At 40.4% G+C, this 19,050-nt stretch overlaps 2 protein-coding genes and 1 non-coding gene across 3 annotated transcripts; all 3 read left to right on the forward strand.

Moving 5' to 3' along the window:
- Positions 1-624: 624 nt before the first annotated feature.
- Positions 625-12,523, forward strand: LOC131995776 (uncharacterized). The gene is made up of 8 exons (XM_059364852.1): positions 625-738; positions 810-980; positions 1,365-1,862; positions 1,938-2,230; positions 11,023-11,113; positions 11,185-11,355; positions 11,740-12,238; positions 12,314-12,523. Exons 4-7 carry the CDS (start codon positions 2,119-2,121, stop codon positions 12,089-12,091), a joined length of 726 nt encoding a protein of 241 aa, XP_059220835.1. The 5' UTR covers positions 625-738; positions 810-980; positions 1,365-1,862; positions 1,938-2,118; the 3' UTR covers positions 12,092-12,238; positions 12,314-12,523.
- Positions 12,524-14,850: 2,327 nt separating this feature from the next.
- LOC106092305 (small ribosomal subunit protein eS8) lies at positions 14,851-16,604 on the forward strand. The gene is made up of 4 exons (XM_013259132.2): positions 14,851-14,938; positions 15,251-15,357; positions 15,600-16,011; positions 16,273-16,604. Exons 1-4 carry the CDS (start codon positions 14,935-14,937, stop codon positions 16,374-16,376), a joined length of 627 nt encoding a protein of 208 aa, XP_013114586.1. The 5' UTR covers positions 14,851-14,934; the 3' UTR covers positions 16,377-16,604.
- LOC131996471 (small nucleolar RNA R442) lies at positions 16,138-16,184 on the forward strand. Its single transcript, XR_009397892.1, has one exon. It is a non-coding gene; the product is annotated as a small nucleolar RNA R442 (small nucleolar RNA).
- Positions 16,605-19,050: the final 2,446 nt, after the last annotated feature.

Here is a 19,050-nt window from a genome sequence, read left to right on the forward strand (position 1 = left end):
CTAGCACATCATTCTGATTTAACAATAATCACATAAAAATTACATTTATTAATAACCGAAAACAAAATGCATATATATATATATAAATGGACGTGTATTAACTTAACTCTAATAATTTGTCTTGGCTTCTTTTAATCTATTGGACAAAAAAAACAAAAAAAAAAAAATGAAGTCACTAACACCAGATATCACGATAATTCTATGTGAGCCAATACCTCAGACTTGTTGTTGTTTTATACCAGGACCTAGACGAATGGAATAGCCTTTAAATGGCTCGCAATTTATAGTTATCAGACTACCTAAAAGAGCTCTCTTAAATGTCCTAGATGGATCTTACTATTTCTTGATCCAAACGAAATCCACTATTTTTTTTCCCTTTTGTCTAGGCTATTTAGCACAAAAAAAACATATAAATCCTACACTCACTTGACCAAATAGAAAAAAAACGCTGGTATTAATAACCTTTACAATATATTAAAATAAATGACACTAATATTTTTTTTTGAAGCTTATAAGGCACAAAACAGCACTAACATAAACTTAACCTAATTTCACTTTCTTTTTTTTTTTTTTTCAATTAGTTTCTCTAGTTGTTAATTGGTCTTCAAACGAGAATAATAATTGACCGTTTTCTATTTCTTCTGCAGTGTTGATACAGACTGATTGGATTAAACATATGCCTCCGCCTTGCCAATCTGGCGCTTGGCGGTTACGTGCGATAGTCGCCCTGGCTGGCTGGTAAGTTATTGTTATTTTCTTTATTACCTTCAAGCACGGCAATGACATGGATTTATTTATCTTCTCCTTAGGCACAAATTGCGACGGAAAACCACACCGAATGGGGATATTGAATATAACGCTGGCCCCCGCTGGCGTGTGCTGTCTGGAGGCCAGTACGACTGGAATATGTCGTTCCTTTCGGAAATCTATGCCACCAATAATAAACAGAAGAAAAAAAAACAAACAACTAGTAAGCACGGGTAATAAACCCAAATAATGCTCATATAATTCTTTTCTTCTTTCAAATTACAATTTGACGCACAAATGCCACTCACATTTAAAAACCCAATAAATTGAACAAGTCTTTAAGATAATCAAAGCACTACGTCTGCCTTAGTTTAGCAACGTCTTTATTTAAATTAGGAAATTTTCTTTCACTCTGGAGATAAAACGGCTGTTCACTGTCCAAGCCTTTCTCTGTCAACACTTAACTTCGCAAACTTCAACACTATTAGATGAGCGCTCTTTCTGCGCCAGCAGCTTTTATACCCTGCTCGTAGTGACGCCCTTGAATCTCCACCATTTTCCGAAGTTTTCCCTCCACTAGTATTTTTATATTTCTCCCTTTTGCTTATTAACCATAGTACCAACAACAACCGCCGCCATTCTGCCCATTTCCCAGCGGTGCACATAATCGTATGTCATGGCAACCCTCAACGAGGTGGCATCTCCGGTGTACTAAAATCCCCAAATCGGGTTGTGGTGGCAAGCCCACCACCTGTCACCGGTCACACTTCATATCCTCCCATCGACACCGTAAAAACCTTCTCCACACACAATTGTCCAATTGCAAGAGACCAAAAAGATCAAATTACTATTGATTCAGCAACTGTGTGTGAGAAAAGAAAAAAAAAAATACTCGGAAATCAAACTTGTGGCAGGGGGCATATTCTAATGTTGGTGGATGCCGAAATCCAACGCAACCCGTGCTATAAACCATCCCTGGCAACACCCCCCCCTGACCACCACCTGGTGGCGGCTGCCGAAAATCCCATACATTGAAATCAAAAGATGCCCCCGCATTCAGCTCCATAAGCATCCATCCACCATCAGCATTAACACTGCTGGGAAAGCGGCCAATGGTTTGTATCACTTCTAATTCGTGGGATAACTGTGACTTAATAGCGGCCCCTCTCTTTCCCCTCTCCAATGAACAGCCCGCCTTACTCTGGCAGTCAGTGGTTCCCAAACTGCCAAAAGGACCCCATCGATCCCAGATGACAAACTGTCGACTGTCAACCTGGCCGGTGACATCGCGGAGGGAGACCCACCCGCTACCGGCACTGCCGTGTATTCCAGCCAACATGGTGTACATTTTATCTTTCCCATCAAAACCCAATGAAGGTGTCAACCCGCCACGCAACAAAACTTCGTCGTCTTCCAAAACCCCATGATGGAAACGGTGATGTGCGTGGTATCATAAATATGGGAGTCGCGCCCACATCAATTGGTAAGTACTATCTGAAGTAAGTGGCCACTGGGCTGCCAAAGCCATCTGCGAATATACTAAAGTGCAGACGGGGATCCAAGGTTTCCATTGAATAATTAGAAGACGGTCAAACTGGACGTGTTATTATTATTCCTTTACACAAAAATCAGAAACCTCTTTATATCCCAATTACAGTCGAAACCGCACAACTATAACACGCTTCAGTGAATAATACCGTATACGTGAAAAATGGTGAAAAGAACCATTAATTCTTTTGTGCAGTCCAGTGCAGATGAATTCGCCTCAGTGAAAATCGCTTTACTAAAAATACCCTAAACAACAAAAATCGTACATGCCAAATTCAGTTATTATATCAAACTGAAATCGCATAGGTGAAAAAGTTATGTCGGTGGAAAAACATTTGCAATAGAAAAACAAACTTGCGTCATGAATAAAGTAAAATAAAAAAACATTTTTCGATTTTTCTTTAATGATTACCTCTGACTTTTCAAAATTTTCTATTGAGCATTGCTCCTTTTAGCCCAAGTTATTTCATACATAATTAGTACATTGACAGAAGAATTGGCTTTCACTTATGCTTAAAACGATTAACTGGAAATTACTTTCACTTATCCGAACTACGCTTTCTGAAAAGCACGGATAAGTGAAAACAAATTGATGTATTTTACCTATTGTACTCATCCGGTTTCGACTGTCATTCTATTCAAAACCCAATTTCCTTAACCAGCCAATAATAAAAAAAAATGAAGACGATAGATGGCATGCAAGATTAAGTCAAACCCTTCTAGATATAAAATATACTTAAAAGAAATAGTGACATATCGTTTTGGATAACCCAAAAATCAAAGGAAAAGGGTCTTAAGCAAAAAAAAAATCTGAAAGTTTGTCGAAAGATTTCATGACATAATTGCATGTAAAACATGATCACAGAAATATAATACCAGATCAAAATAGTAGGTAGCTTTTCTGTGGAATCAATAAAAAAAAAATGTGGCAAACAGCAATGTATGCAATTCTTCCAGTTTGTCTGTATTCCGACAGCGTCCACCCCATTGTTGCAGAAAAAAAAATCACATAAGAGTAGAAAAAATGAATGAGGATTGAAAAAGGTCGAAGAGACCTTCGCGCTGATAAAAAAAATATGACTATAATACTACCACCGCAATAAATTACACTCCGACAAAACACAATTAAATTGGCCTTGAAAAAGAATTCTATCCGCACCAGCAACAGTGTATCTGATCATTCAATGGTGTGCATTGCACAACACCCTAAGAGTATGTCACATCTTAAAGAATTAAACCATTCTGTTACCTCAATATCTACTTCCCCAAAGGTAATGTCCCAATCTAGATCGCTGACTACGTACCGGATATGCGGCCGCGCAAGTACTGATATATGATCGTTTCTCTTTCTCTTTTTCTCCCTCTCTGCCTTTCCCTTCCTCATATGGTCACCCAACGTGGGGAACTCCCATGCCCTGAGATAACGTGAGCCGGGCATAACTTAGTTCCGAAATTCACTTTTTATCAGTTAGCTTCGCCGATCGGTTGACACTCGTACATTACCCTGTGGACGAAAGTAGCCTCCGTAGGTCAAAGCACCATTTACGGGCTCCGGGTTACCCCACCTATGCTGGTAATGTTTCAAGACTCCATGTGCAGTCGCTGTCAACCATACGGCAATAAGCCATCTGAACTCAGTGAATTGACCCTGTAGAACCAAACTTGTCAGACCCCATCTTTGAATGAGAGCCCAGCGAGGCGTCAACAGACATTTAATAACAATCACATTTCCACTTTTACACATATAGGACAATATCAAAACATTGAACTAAACCTATATTGCACCTCTAGATTGTTATCACAGTCTTATTGCACGTAGTCTCAAATCTGTATGTCCTTAGCGTGATGGGTTCCCAAAGGCCTGCCTTGAAGAGTCTCTAGCTCATACATATTATTGCCCACAGGCCTAACTATGCGGCATTTCAGGAACTTTTTTAAAAACTTTGCGTTTACGTTGTTTTTGAAGTCCGATAATGCATGATTCCGACGATAGACCTCTTGCCCTGGAATAAATTTTATTATCCGTGCTCTCTCGTTGTATCTCTTTGCACTTGTTTCATACGCTTTATGCATATTCTCCTTAATGCTATCTCTTAGTAATGCCATCTTGTCCCCCTTTCGTAATTGCAGGATTTGATGATCCGTTAGGGATTGTAGTTTTCTTGCCAGTTTGTAGTCTGATCCGCTCGTATACATGTCGTATCCAAACAGGGCAAAAAATGGGTTCACGCCCGTAGCTGAGTGAACGGCGGTGCGAAGGGCACATTCTATCTCTGAGAGATATAAATCCCAGTCCCTGTGGTCGTTTTCGACATATGTCCTAATAGCTGCTAAGACCGATTGGTTCACTCTCTCTGCCGCATTAGATTGTGGAGAGTACACTGCGGTTTTAATGTGATTTATCTTATACGCCGAGATCATTTCCTCGAAAGCCTTTGCCGTAAATTGTTTTCCATTGTCACTGTGGATAGTCTCCGGCACTCCGAATTTATGGAAAATTTCGTGAACTAGGAACTGAGTGACATTTTGAGTGGTAGCCTCCTTCATGGCGTATAGAAATGTAAATTTCGAGAAATGATCAACCACTATAAAGATATATGCATTTCCCTTCTTGGACCTGGGATATTTTCCCAGGAAGTCTATATAGAGTTTCTGAAAGGGTCTTTCAGTTATCACCTCATTTCCAATCTCCGGATGTAAAATCTGATTCGTGGGCTTAGTTTCCTTACAGGTCTGGCAATTTCGAATGTATTGCCGAACCTGACTGACCATTTTAGGCCAGTAGTAAAAAGTTCTCAATCTATTTAGAGTCTTTGCAACTCCTCCGTGTCCTGAAGTCAGGTCGTTGTGTGCCTTCTCAATAAGGACATAAGTTATGTCTTCGGGTATCCATAATTTCCATTCAAATTGTAGGCCCATATCTTCATCTATGCTCACTCGCTTATAAATCTTATCCCCGTCTATTTTAAGATCCGGGAGTTTTTCCTGGTTGGCTATTATTGTGTTGCGCACTTCTGCATATTCCTCGCTTTCGAACGCATTGGTCTCGAAGTCCATTAGGTTCTCCATCTCAATCTCTTCTATTTCAATTTCTCCGTCAATTGGCATTCTGGACAGAGTGTCGGCGACCACATTATCTGCACCCTTGCGGTGCTCAATGGAGAAATCATACGCCTGCAGCTGCAAAGACCACCTAGCCAATCGGCCACTTAGGTCCTTGAGTGACATTAGCCATTTCAAGCTGGCGTGGTCGGTGATGACTGTAAATTTCATCATTTCAACGTATGGCCGGAATCTTTTGACTGCCAAGACTGCAGCCAAACACTCTTTTTCCGTCACAGAATAGTTCTTCTGGCAAGAATTTAATTTCTGCGAGTAGAAGGCGATTGGATTTTCCTCTCCACTCTCGTTTCTTTGAAACAGAACAGCCCCTATACCTTTATCAGATGCGTCGCATTGTATATAAAATTCGTTCCTGAAGTCAGGATGTTTCAGTACTGGGGCTGAGATCAATGCGCGTTTCAACGTGTCGAATGCGTCAATCGCTTTGGGTGTTAGCGCGAATTTCTGACCCTTCTTTAACATGTCAGTCAGTGCGGCTGATATTGAAGCGAAATCCTTTATGAATCTTCTATACCAGCCGGCCGTGCCGAGGAAACTACGTACTTCTCTGGGTGATTTGGGGAGGCGTATCTCCTGTATGGCCTTTACTTTCTCTGGGTCTGTTTTCAACATTCCCCCTCCTATGATAAATCCGAGGTATTTCAACTCTCGGAAACAAAATAGGGATTTTTTTAATCCTATTGTCAAGTTGGCCCTTTGTAGGCAATCTGCCACTTCGCCCAAGATGCGCAAATGGGTGGAAAAATCGTCAGCAATTATCAACAGGTCATCAAGGTAAATGAATACGTTTGATTTAAGACGTGCGGGTATAACTTTGTCCATAAGCCTGCAAAGGCGTTGGGCCGCATTGCATAACCCGAATGGCATCACGCGGAATTGATAGAGCGGTCGACCTGGTACCGTGAACGCTGTATATGGCTTGGCTTCATCCTCCAACTCAATTTGCCAAAAGGCGTATTTCAGGTCGACGCTACTGATGAAATAGGTCTGATCAATCCTGCTTAATATACCGTCAATATTCTGTAGAGGGTATGCGTCTTTCACTGTCAGAGCGTTAAGTTTTCTAGCATCTAGACAGAATCTATTTTTGCCTGGTTTACGGACAACGGTTGTTCTGTTACTCCAGGGCCCGTCGCTTTCCTCGATTACCTTTAACGCAAGCATATTATCTATTTCCTGGTACACAATTTCCTGTACCGCCGGTGAGAGGGGGTAATGTTTGTCTTTTATTGGGGTTGCACCCTCAATTAATTTGATTGAGTGTTTTTCCAAGCTGCTACACCCCAAACCTTTCTCTTCAAATGTAGGAAACTTCTTAACGACTTCCTCTAGCTCTCTCCGTTGCATGGGAGACAAATCATGCATATTATCTCTATTCTGTTCAGCCTGGCCGTGTATTTCACTCTGGAGCTCGGTGCTGATTTCCTCCAGTCCAAAAACCTCCGGAGCTAGATCGAACGATCTCCAGAAATCTACCCCTAGGTATAGAGGTTGCTCTAGATCTGGGCAAAGGTATAAACAAATCTGCTCTTCCCTTTCCTTATACCTGATCTTGGCATATATTTTTCCTAGGATTCGATGGGGATGACCCGATGCCGTCCTAATATTTGAGTTATACTTATTTATTTCCATTCCCATAGTCTCGGCAAACTCTCTGCATCCTTTGCCTAACAAGCTCACAGAGGCCCCCGAATCCAGTAGTCCTCTGACATCGTGATTACCTATTCTAACGAGAGCGTAAGGCCTAGGGTCGGTTCCGTCTATAAATCGGGATACGGCTTCACTTATTGATTTCTTCACCAACTTATTTCTTTTATGTCTTTCTCTAAGTTTAAGAATTCGTTTTTTATGTTTTTGTTGATTTTCGCTGGTATCATGGACTTGCGTGGGTGGCTCCAGGGTGCTACCTTCGACGTCATTCCCAAAAATCTGGTTCCGGATAATCTCATAATTTTGCTGCCTCACCTCGAGGGGCAGATAGTGACGGATTGATTGGAAATCCGTTTGGCGTTTCTCTGTAGATTCTAATTCTGCGTTTGTACTGCGGGCTGGTCCATGGAACGTTGGCTCCCCGCAGCAACCACGTTCTTTCGCGCGTTTCCCGCACGACAATTTAAGCATTTGGGACTGGTTGTGTTAGGTTTCCCACATTTAAAACAAAATAGATTGCGTTGTGAAGACGGGCAATCTCGGAACGTATGGCCTGGAGTTTGGCAATTCCAGCATACCATGACGGTATTCATCGCGGCGATTTCCTCTGCCAATTCTGGTTGGGCCTGTTCCTCAAAACCGTCACTGCCTTCATATATCTCGTGCACCCGAAGCTGTCTATTTGCTAGCGGAGGGATCATTGGTTGATCTCTCTTAAAAAATGTCTTTTCTATCTCTAGACACTCGATTCTAAGCTGCTCCAGTGATGAGACTGGCATAGAGTAGACAATGCTGGACAGAGACTTTCGCAAGTTTCGTTTTGCCAGGCCAATCATCTCGTATTCGGTGACAGGTCTTCCCAATTTCGATCGCATGACGTTAAGATCATGAAAGAAGGCATCTATGGATTCCCCCGGCATTTGCTTCCTCTCTAGTATGTCTCGCATTTCCTCAAAACACGAACGTCTGGTTTTGTATCTTTCAGACAGAGCATGTTTCAAGGCTGGCCAATCTGGGACCGCCCTGTTTCTCTGCTGCAACCAGAACCATTCGAGAGCAGGCCCTGATAAAAGCATGTGAACCTCATCCATTATCTCCTCCCATCCTAGTTTGTAATGTTTCTGGAAATATTCCAGCCTGTATATGAAATCATCGACAGACATTCCGTTTGGGTTGCCTGAAAAGTTCAGACCAAATCTCTCTACCTTAATACCTCTGCCCGATCCCGTTTGGTAAACATTCGGTATAATGTGATTATGCAAACCTCCAACTGCACTATCATTGGCGTACACTGGGGGAAAAGGCAATTGATTTCCCTGGGGTATCATTGGTGCATTCCGCTCTCTCGGTTCATTTTGGCCCAGATTACTTCTATTTGCCACTAGCGCATTAACGGTCTCGCTTAATTTTCCAATAGCAGCGTACACCCTGGCCATCTCCCTGCCCACGCTTTCCTGCACCAAATCTCCCAGCTGAGGGTTAGTTCCACCCTCACCCGCAATCTGTCCACTACCCTGTTGTACCTCATCCGCCCGATTTCCCACCGCAGCCGGAGCCGGAGGATTTTCGTTGGTATCCATATTGCCAAAATTTCGGGGTCTGTCAGTGGCAGGCGATGCTGCGTTTATAGTCTTGGACAAGTCTTTGAATGTTGTGTTTGTATCCTGAGTGCCTGGCATTTTATCCCCGCCCTGCGTTTTGGCGTGTTTCGGTTCTTTTTGTACTGATATTCTACTCACATCAAATGCTGACAATCGATTCCTCTTGCTTTTTCTCCTGCCCTCATCAAAATTACTCATTAGCAAAAAAAAAACGTACCAAAAATGACGGATTTAATAAATAAAAAAAAACAATGTCCACATATGTGGCTTTAGAAATTAGCGAATCCAAACAAAAATTAAATAATTACTGTTATCTTGTTATAAAAACCGAGAATCAAAAAAAAATTGGCTAGATGTTAAATTATAGTTTCTAAATATAAAAAAAAACTGTTTAAGATAATAAAAAAAAATTAAAATTCAATAAATTTAAAATTCAACTATATTTTATAATGAAGCCCTGATTTGGCATAAAAATAAAAAAAAAATACTATAAAGGTCAATAATAAATAATAAAAATAATGAAAATAATAAAAATAATAAAAATAATAAAAAAAAATTAAAAAAAAATAAAATACAATTATTAATAAAAAAAAAATATAATATAGTCATAAAAATTTACTAACAATAACTCCCAAAAATTATATATATTTTTCTCAAATCACTTAACAATCGAGGAGGTTCACTGGATGTTCTATTTCAAGGTGTGTGGGGTAGAGTGGAATTAATTTCTAATAAAAGTGCCCCAAAACTGGGCCTCCAGAGTGTGTCGTCTGACTGGACAATTATAACAAAAAATTCAAAGACAAAGAACAGAATTGTCATCACGGCAGTTTTGCCAAACATATCATAGACAAAAAAGATCTCGCGATTGCAAGTGGATTGCAATCCAAACATATTTCGTATTCGACTTACGTTAGTTATTGCACTTCTCCCTACACTAACATTCCGTGACTATAGACTTTACACAAAAAAAACTATTGACAGAACTAAACAGGTCATCGACAATACACATCATTGTTACACAATACACGAAACAAGGAATTGCACTGACCCTTTTGAATTTGGAGAGAATTATCCTAATTACCAATCTATCTATACTTAATATTGCACTTTATCCCAATTCGCATTCAAATTGTGGCGGCTATATAAGAAAGATGATTGAAAACGCGATAACCCTCTTGAGTCTATTAAATCCTATTGGCTATTGTTAAGTGTTTCGCTGTTATTACACTCTATCATATTCTTACCCACGCCATTGACTTGCCGCCTTTATCGCGAAAACGTCATCACACACGCGTCATCGCTTTGCCGCCATCTCGGCTTGGGGCATCTTATTCTCATTTATCAATGTCGTTAGGTGTTTCATTTAAGTTTGGGCGCCATACTGTTGCATTCCCGTTTATGCGGCATTAAAGTGGCCACCGGCAGCTCACGGTTTCACTCTGGGAGGGTTCCAACCCGCCAACTTTAGCCCAAGGGACGAACACTAAAGATACGTTGAACTCGACAAAAAAAAAAAAATCATAAAAACAATACACTTAACACACTCTTTCACGGTAGGAGCTTGGTGTCCTGCTCCCGCACTTCGCCCACCCAACCATGGTCCTTAGTCCTCCATGATAATGATATTACTAACGACCCCAAAATCCACTTACTCCCCACTCATACCTATAACATCCAACTTCCCTCCTCACGAAAAAACAAAACTAGCACATCATTCTGATTTAACAATAATCACATAAAAATTACATTTATTAATAACCGAAAACAAAATGCATATATATATATATAAATGGACGTGTATTAACTTAACTCTAATAATTTGTCTTGGCTTCTTTTAATCTATTGGACAAAAAAAACAAAAAAAAAAAAATGAAGTCACTAACACCAGATATCACGATAATTCTATGTGAGCCAATACCTCAGACTTGTTGTTGTTTTATACCAGGACCTAGACGAATGGAATAGCCTTTAAATGGCTCGCAATTTATAGTTATCAGACTACCTAAAAGAGCTCTCTTAAATGTCCTAGATGGATCTTACTATTTCTTGATCCAAACGAAATCCACTATTTTTTTTCCCTTTTGTCTAGGCTATTTAGCACAAAAAAAACATATAAATCCTACACTCACTTGACCAAATAGAAAAAAAACGCTGGTATTAATAACCTTTACAATATATTAAAATAAATGACACTAATATTTTTTTTTGAAGCTTATAAGGCACAAAACAGCACTAACATAAACTTAACCTAATTTCACTTTCTTTTTTTTTTTTTTTCAATTAGTTTCTCTAGTTGTTAATTGGTCTTCAAACGAGAATAATAATTGACCGTTTTCTATTTCTTCTGCAGTGTTGATACAGACTGATTGGATTAAACATATGCCTCCGCCTTGCCAATCTGGCGCTTGGCGGTTACGTGCGATAGTCGCCCTGGCTGGCTGGTAAGTTATTGTTATTTTCTTTATTACCTTCAAGCACGGCAATGACATGGATTTATTTATCTTCTCCTTAGGCACAAATTGCGACGGAAAACCACACCGAATGGGGATATTGAATATAACGCTGGCCCCCGCTGGCGTGTGCTGTCTGGAGGCCAGTACGACTGGAATATGTCGTTCCTTTCGGAAATCTATGCCACCAATAATAAACAGAAGAAAAAAAAACAAACAACTAGTAAGCACGGGTAATAAACCCAAATAATGCTCATATAATTCTTTTCTTCTTTCAAATTACAATTTGACGCACAAATGCCACTCACATTTAAAAACCCAATAAATTGAACAAGTCTTTAAGATAATCAAAGCACTACGTCTGCCTTAGTTTAGCAACGTCTTTATTTAAATTAGGAAATTTTCTTTCACTCTGGAGATAAAACGGCTGTTCACTGTCCAAGCCTTTCTCTGTCAACACTTAACTTCGCAAACTTCAACACTATTAGATGAGCGCTCTTTCTGCGCCAGCAGCTTTTATACCCTGCTCGTAGTGACGCCCTTGAATCTCCACCATTTTCCGAAGTTTTCCCTCCACTAGTATTTTTATATTTCTCCCTTTTGCTTATTAACCATAGTACCAACAACAACCGCCGCCATTCTGCCCATTTCCCAGCGGTGCACATAATCGTATGTCATGGCAACCCTCAACGAGGTGGCATCTCCGGTGTACTAAAATCCCCAAATCGGGTTGTGGTGGCAAGCCCACCACCTGTCACCGGTCACACTTCATATCCTCCCATCGACACCGTAAAAACCTTCTCCACACACAATTGTCCAATTGCAAGAGACCAAAAAGATCAAATTACTATTGATTCAGCAACTGTGTGTGAGAAAAGAAAAAAAAAAAATACTCGGAAATCAAACTTGTGGCAGGGGGCATATTCTAATGTTGGTGGATGCCGAAATCCAACGCAACCCGTGCTATAAACCATCCCTGGCAACACCCCCCCCTGACCACCACCTGGTGGCGGCTGCCGAAAATCCCATACATTGAAATCAAAAGATGCCCCCGCATTCAGCTCCATAAGCATCCATCCACCATCAGCATTAACACTGCTGGGAAAGCGGCCAATGGTTTGTATCACTTCTAATTCGTGGGATAACTGTGACTTAATAGCGGCCCCTCTCTTTCCCCTCTCCAATGAACAGCCCGCCTTACTCTGGCAGTCAGTGGTTCCCAAACTGCCAAAAGGACCCCATCGATCCCAGATGACAAACTGTCGACTGTCAACCTGGCCGGTGACATCGCGGAGGGAGACCCACCCGCTACCGGCACTGCCGTGTATTCCAGCCAACATGGTGTACATTTTATCTTTCCCATCAAAACCCAATGAAGGTGTCAACCCGCCACGCAACACAGTACTTTACAATTCTAGACAGAAGTTGTTCTCTTTTTACATTAATTCTTAGTTTACGTTTTATCCTATTTGATGACATTTTCATTCGGCAGCTTTGACATCCTTAATGATGTTCATGGGCCCTTTCCACTTTATGTTTTCGCAAGTGACCTAACCTTCTATTCAGGATTCACTGAATAAGGTTAAGGCAAGCGATTAGCTGACATACCATTTTTTTATTTTTGGCAGTACTTGGCGTTTAGGATGTCAACTTGTTCTCTTATTAATGCTGTCAAACTCCAAACAAAAAAGTCAGTGAAAAATTGGCAAACAAAAAAATCTAAGTGGCAACACTTGAAACCATTGCAGGCATAACTTGTTTATGTTTTATTGGTTTTAATGGTTCGTTTTTCTATATTTGTGGCTGGTACTATGTTCGTTTTTCACAATTGAAACCCCTATTACACGATTACCTTTTTGAAACATTACGTAAACAATAATGATAAAATAAAATTTTGCCATAAGTAATGAGGGAATGTCCTACTGAATGAAATCAGCAAGTTTTTCTGCTTTATTTCCTTCCTTTCTGCTTATTATCTAAAAATGCAATCGGCGAATAATATCGCGAAAAGCAAATATAGTACCAGGGCGGATTTAAAAAGGTGGTCTCACGCGAACGGCTGCTAACAGCCGGCCAGGTTTGATGGTATTAAGATGTCAGATTTTTGTTTGCATTCTCTTTGTTGTTATCTTCTTTTTCCCATATTCTCTGCTCATGTACGCACATGTAAACACACAGGCACAAAACTTATTTGCGCGCGTTGGCAAATCTCTAAGATGGCGGATTGCGCCATATGATTTATGGTTGTTGTACAAATGAGACCATCTTTAATTGTTTTGCCATGATATACAATAGTACCAGCTTCAATAATGAAACAAAAATGAAAATATTTCTTACATTCAAGTTTCATATGCTGCTTTTTATTTACCAGTCTAACGGGTTCGCTAGCTTATGGATAAATAAAACGCTCTTCCCGCTAAATGTTTTATAATTTAACGTTGTCAGCATTGACACCACATCCGAAATAATCAAATATCAACAAAACAAACAAAATAAGTCATTTTAATTTTAAATAAATGTTTCTCGGAGTTCATAAATGTCATTTTATTAAAATCTTAAGCAATTTTGCCACTTCAGAACTTTTAATCAGTGAATAAATATGTTTCGTTCTTCCTCTTTTATTTTTGTTATTCAAATTGAATGATGACACCATATCTTTAAATAAACGGCGATAGTCAGAGGCGTTAAGATTAGCCGATAAGCTAAACGGGGATAGCATTTTTTTGTGCTTTCATGTGTATGTGTGTTGTTTACATGAAAACAACATACTTGGAAAGCGAAGTACTGAGTGTTGGTTGTATATTTTTTATTCAGGTTTGGTTTTTTGCAACAAAGTATTGAGAAATTAAAAAAGGAAAAAAGGAAAAAATGCATGGTCGTTTAAGGTTCTTTGTGGTTGTTTTTGTGGCAATAATTAATCATCTGCTTGGAAGATTTGATATTTATTTTATGGTTTCCATAATTGATTCGGCCTCTATTTCTTGATGTGGTGTCTCGTTTATGAAAGGAAATCCTGTGATACGTTTTTCACTCATCATCGAATTTAACTTTTGAATTACCTTATGATTTTCTCCAGAAAAATTATAAAACTTTTTTCTTCTTCTAACCTTGTCAGACATACCGCTGTCCAGCTGGCATTTGACATAACGAGTTGCAAACAATCCACCAGGGTAGCACACAATTTACTGGTAGTGGCAGTTGTCCGATTAGTCCAACTCTGATTTTGTGTATGTTAGTAGTCCGCGCCATTTTTAGTTGTTTGGGTGCATGGTTCTTAACTATAATACGCAAAACCAAAACTCGTTGACAGATAGTGCACTTCGCGAGAAAAAATTGTATTCAGCTGTTAACGGTGCACTACCTGGTAATTATGTCATGGTAGCACACAAAAATGTTGTTGGGTAAATGACCCTACTTTCTGAGTTCTTGTACCTTGGATTACACCATGGCGAAACAAATCATATGGTGCAATCCGCCATCTAGTCATCAAGCTGATCAACCTTTTGGCAACACACTCAAAGAAATTTGTGCGCGTGTTTGTATACGTGTGCGTAAATAAGCAGAGAATATACGAGAAAGAAGATAACAACAAAGAGAAAGCGAACAAAAATCTGACATCTAAATACCGTCAAACCTGGCCGACTGTTAACAGCTGTTCGCGTGAGACCGTGTTCAGTTATGCTTACTGAACACGTCTTCTTCATGAGCGAAGCAACTCTGTGCAATCTATTACGTTCAACATGTGACAGTTGATGTGACACGGGCTATCGCGTTTCTTTTTTGCTTCCTTTCCTTCTCTGTTTTTACTCAAGATGGGTGAGTGCGATTTTTTCAACAAAGTGAAAAATGTTCAAGAAAATCTTAAAACATCCATGAATAAACGGTAACATACTAAATAAATTATTGTGTAAAAATGAAGCGTACAAAGCGGCGAACATAATTTGGAGAAACTTGAAAATGTAAAATGCATAAGGATAAGCCAGCCGGGTACAGTAAAAAAATTAAGAAAAGTGTCAAAAGTTAAAAGATTTTCTTGAAGTGTGCTATACTCTGTTGAAAAAATGCAGTTAAAATAAATATTTAGGAAATTGAACTTAACGTTTTTTGTTTTTTATTTCGCTTAAATAGGTATTAGCCGCGATAGTGCTCATAAGCGCCGCGCCACTGGTGGCAAACGTAAATCCCTTCGCAAGAAGCGCAAGTTCGAGTTGGGTCGTCCTGCTGCCAACACTAAAGTGAGTATTGTTTAGAAGTTTTCATCACATATGGGAAAAGCTGGCTTCAAACTTCTATGATGATAACGCGTGTCAACTGCAATCTAAGAGAGATTCTTCGGAATATGCTCCAAGCCTTTGATGAATAGCGTTATTATGTTCGGACTACTGATATGCATGTTTTGGAGCCTTAATGCTTTTTCTCGGCTGGGGTGTGTGTACGGTTTAAGTATTGTTTCTAATCTGTTGTATTCATTTTGTAGTTGGGTGGAAGCCGCATCCATTCTGTAAGAACCCGCGGTGGTAACACCAAATTCCGTGCCCTCCGTCTTGAAAATGGTAATTTTGCCTGGGCCTCTGAAGGTATTGCCCGCAAGACCCGTATCGCTGATGTTGTATACAATGCCTCCAACAACGAGTTGGTCCGTACCAAAACTTTGGTAAAGAACACCATTGTTGTCATTGATGCCACCCCCTTCCGTCAGTGGTACGAATCGCATTATGTTTTGCCTTTGGGTCGCAAACGTAACCCCAAACAACAACAAAAGGACGACGATAATGATGTCCTCACCAAGAAGCGCAGCGAAAAAGCCATGAAGAAATACTTGGAGCGCCAAAAGTATGCCAAGGTTGAACAAGCTTTGGAAGATCAATTCGTTTCTGGTCGTATCCTAGGTAAGTGCAGCAAATCATAATGCATTCTATTTTAGAACTGTTCCAATTTCGTACTCCCAATGTGATGTTAACAACTCAAAGCGATCCCATCACTCTTTATTGTTATAAGCCTGTTTTAGGTTTTGTAACAAGCCGATGGGGTGTGATTTTTGCTTGTCATAGTTACTCTGATTGGTTACCGCATACAGATTGATTTTAGTTTGTATTTCCTACGTTTCTTGCGATAACTAATTGTTGTCTTGTTTTTTTTTTCTTCAACAGCCTGCGTTTCATCTCGTCCCGGCCAATGCGGTCGTGCCGATGGCTACATTTTGGAGGGCAAAGAATTGGAATTCTATCTTAAGAAAATCAAGTCCAAGAAATAAACTATTTCTTATTTGTTTTAATATTAAAACAAACCTTTTTTAAAAACAACCGTTTTACATAATTGTAACTTTATTTAACACACACAAGAAAATATTGTATGTGACATTTGGAGGAAAGTTGTTGGTGTTATTGCCAAAGCAGAGAGCCTAAAAGTTGGACATGAAGATTTGACAAAAAAAGGAATAAAACCACTAAACATGGGTTACGTTTTTAAGTAACAAAAATTACGCTTGTTTGCTTTTTCTTATGCTTATGAACTGGGGCAACTTTGGTGTTAAGGCTAGCATGGCGGCCTATTATCCAAATTACCAATTTCAAATCTTATGAACATAAAGTTCAACTAGACGGCGTCGATTTTCGCTACAATCGGTCCACATACATTGGGTTCACTCGATAAAAAATGATTTTTATGGTTACTGGCCGAATTACCAGTATAAGAGTAAGCATAACTAATCACGCCGTTTCTACTGCCTGGAAATATTGATGAGTTCCTATAAGGTATATATATGGAAGGCGTGTTATAGATTTCACTTTCCCTCTTACCACTGATTATAATAAACTTGAACCGAATCACTGCCCGACACGACACTGCGGTGGTTGGAACACGTGAGCTCCGATTTGTATGGTATTCATTTGTCATTACGAGTTACAGGTTGTGGATAGTGGAATACTCCATACGGAGTAGCTGCAACTACAGTCGCGGACAATCAGCGGTATCGAGTGGAGAGTCTCAATGAGAGGCTGGTAGATACTGAGTGTCTGTGATACTTGATATGGTGGCCAATTTTTTGCGACTTAAATTATACTGTGGAACACAACAATAAATAACAGGTAAAACTGCTCAGATAATGAAATAAGAGGAAAAAAGAAACGACACGTGTATCGGCGTTGTTGTAGCCACATGAAAAGGTGGCTACAAGCTCCTGTAGGTGAGCAAGCTCGTTGTTTTGTGGATTAATCATGGATTGTCATCCTTCGCTAAAAGGACGACGCGATTTTATTTTCGATCTAAAATGTGTTTTTGCGTTAGCTTTGATCTCATTTTTCGTGCAGCGTGGATGTTCATTTTTGTTTAATATTAAATAAAAATTAACTAAATTGTGGTTCTTATTGCTGCTGTTGTTGTAGTCGCGTTTTCATGTGGAGGCGATTCTCGTCAAGCTGCTGTAGGTGAGCAAGCTCATTCCGGTCCGAAGGGCCGATCGCCGTGGGAATAGTGTGGCCATTGGTTATTTAAAGGCGCCAGTAATCCGCCTTGTCATATCGAGCAACATAGGCACTCAGTATTTGTGCAAGAGCCGGTGCCGCCCGGCCACTCAATGAGACTCCACTCGATACCGCTGATTGTCCGCGACTGCTGTTGCAGCAACTCCGTATGGAGCATTCCACTATCCGCAACTTGTGGACGCGCATGGTAGCACGCAGCTTGTTATGACAGCATTGAACACCACACAGATCTTACCTCAATGTTCCAGCATGTGTGGTGCTCACAGCTATCCCGTGCCGGACCATAACGGTCCATAACCTAACCATAATACTGTCCTGCTGCAGGAGCTAATTTTTATAATTTACAGCGTCTAGCAATAAGTCGTATTAAAAAATGACGGGGATGACATTAGTGTACAAAAATAAGAATTACTTCTCAGGGTAAAAAAATAACTCCTTTACTTTAGAAGGATAAAGACAAAGATGTTTCTTACCAAACTTGACTATAAGTCACTCAACAACGTCGGGGTCCGACACAAACTAAGTGTTTTCGGGAATCAACGTTCAAAGTTGAAATGTATCGCTGTGCCCTAAAAAAGATTGGCGAGATCTGGCCAGGCGCAGCACTAGATTTAGCCAAGAAGGAACATATTCCTTCTCGGCCAATGGCACACGCATGGAACCCAGGATTCCTTCAGATCCTGAATCCATACTTGGGAGACTAAGGAACTGTAATCACAATCTTTTAATCACCGAATGGAAATTTGGATGAGGCTGATGGCGATCGGAAACATGCAGTGTTCGTACTAAACTCTGGCTGTCTCGCAGACGTCAATAAGTCTGAAAGAGTTGTATCCTACGGATTCAATAAGTTGAAGCTGAAGGTCTATAGAAGGGGTGGTGTTGGGGAATCAGGAGACGACTCAGTAGTTGTTGCTGAACACTTGTCTAGGAAATATCAACCACATCTCTAAAATTAGGCGATCTGCAGGAGACTGAAAATCTGATTTGCCAGAATCGCCTCCATTATCGGCCGGTGTCGATGCACTCCATGCACCGATTACACCTTACACCTACGGGAGTATAGTCATACTGGATGTGTTGCCAGGTGCTGTGCAAACATATCCAACAGTGGGGCACAAGCGTCGTCGTCGTCGCCTTCTGCGTCCTCGTCGTCGGACTATGTGACCCCCCGACCTCCTCCGTGTTGCAATATACGCAACAGCAGCATCCCAGCCCCAATATTGCCAGGTCAGTGCCGGGAAGTGTATAATTTTTGCAACTAAACTGCAACGGTCTCCGTGGCAAGATCGATGAGATTGTGGATTTTATGAGTCGGAAGAACATTGGTCGCAGCGATCCAGGAAACAAAGCTGACCAACAGCTTGAACAGTTGTCACGGATACAATGTGCTACGTAAGTATCGCTCAATGTATGGGGGTGGGGGATTGGCCTTCGTGATGCACC

Source organism: Stomoxys calcitrans, chromosome 3, assembly GCF_963082655.1.
Source record: "Stomoxys calcitrans chromosome 3, idStoCalc2.1, whole genome shotgun sequence".
Lineage (NCBI taxonomy): Eukaryota > Metazoa > Arthropoda > Insecta > Diptera > Muscidae > Stomoxys > Stomoxys calcitrans.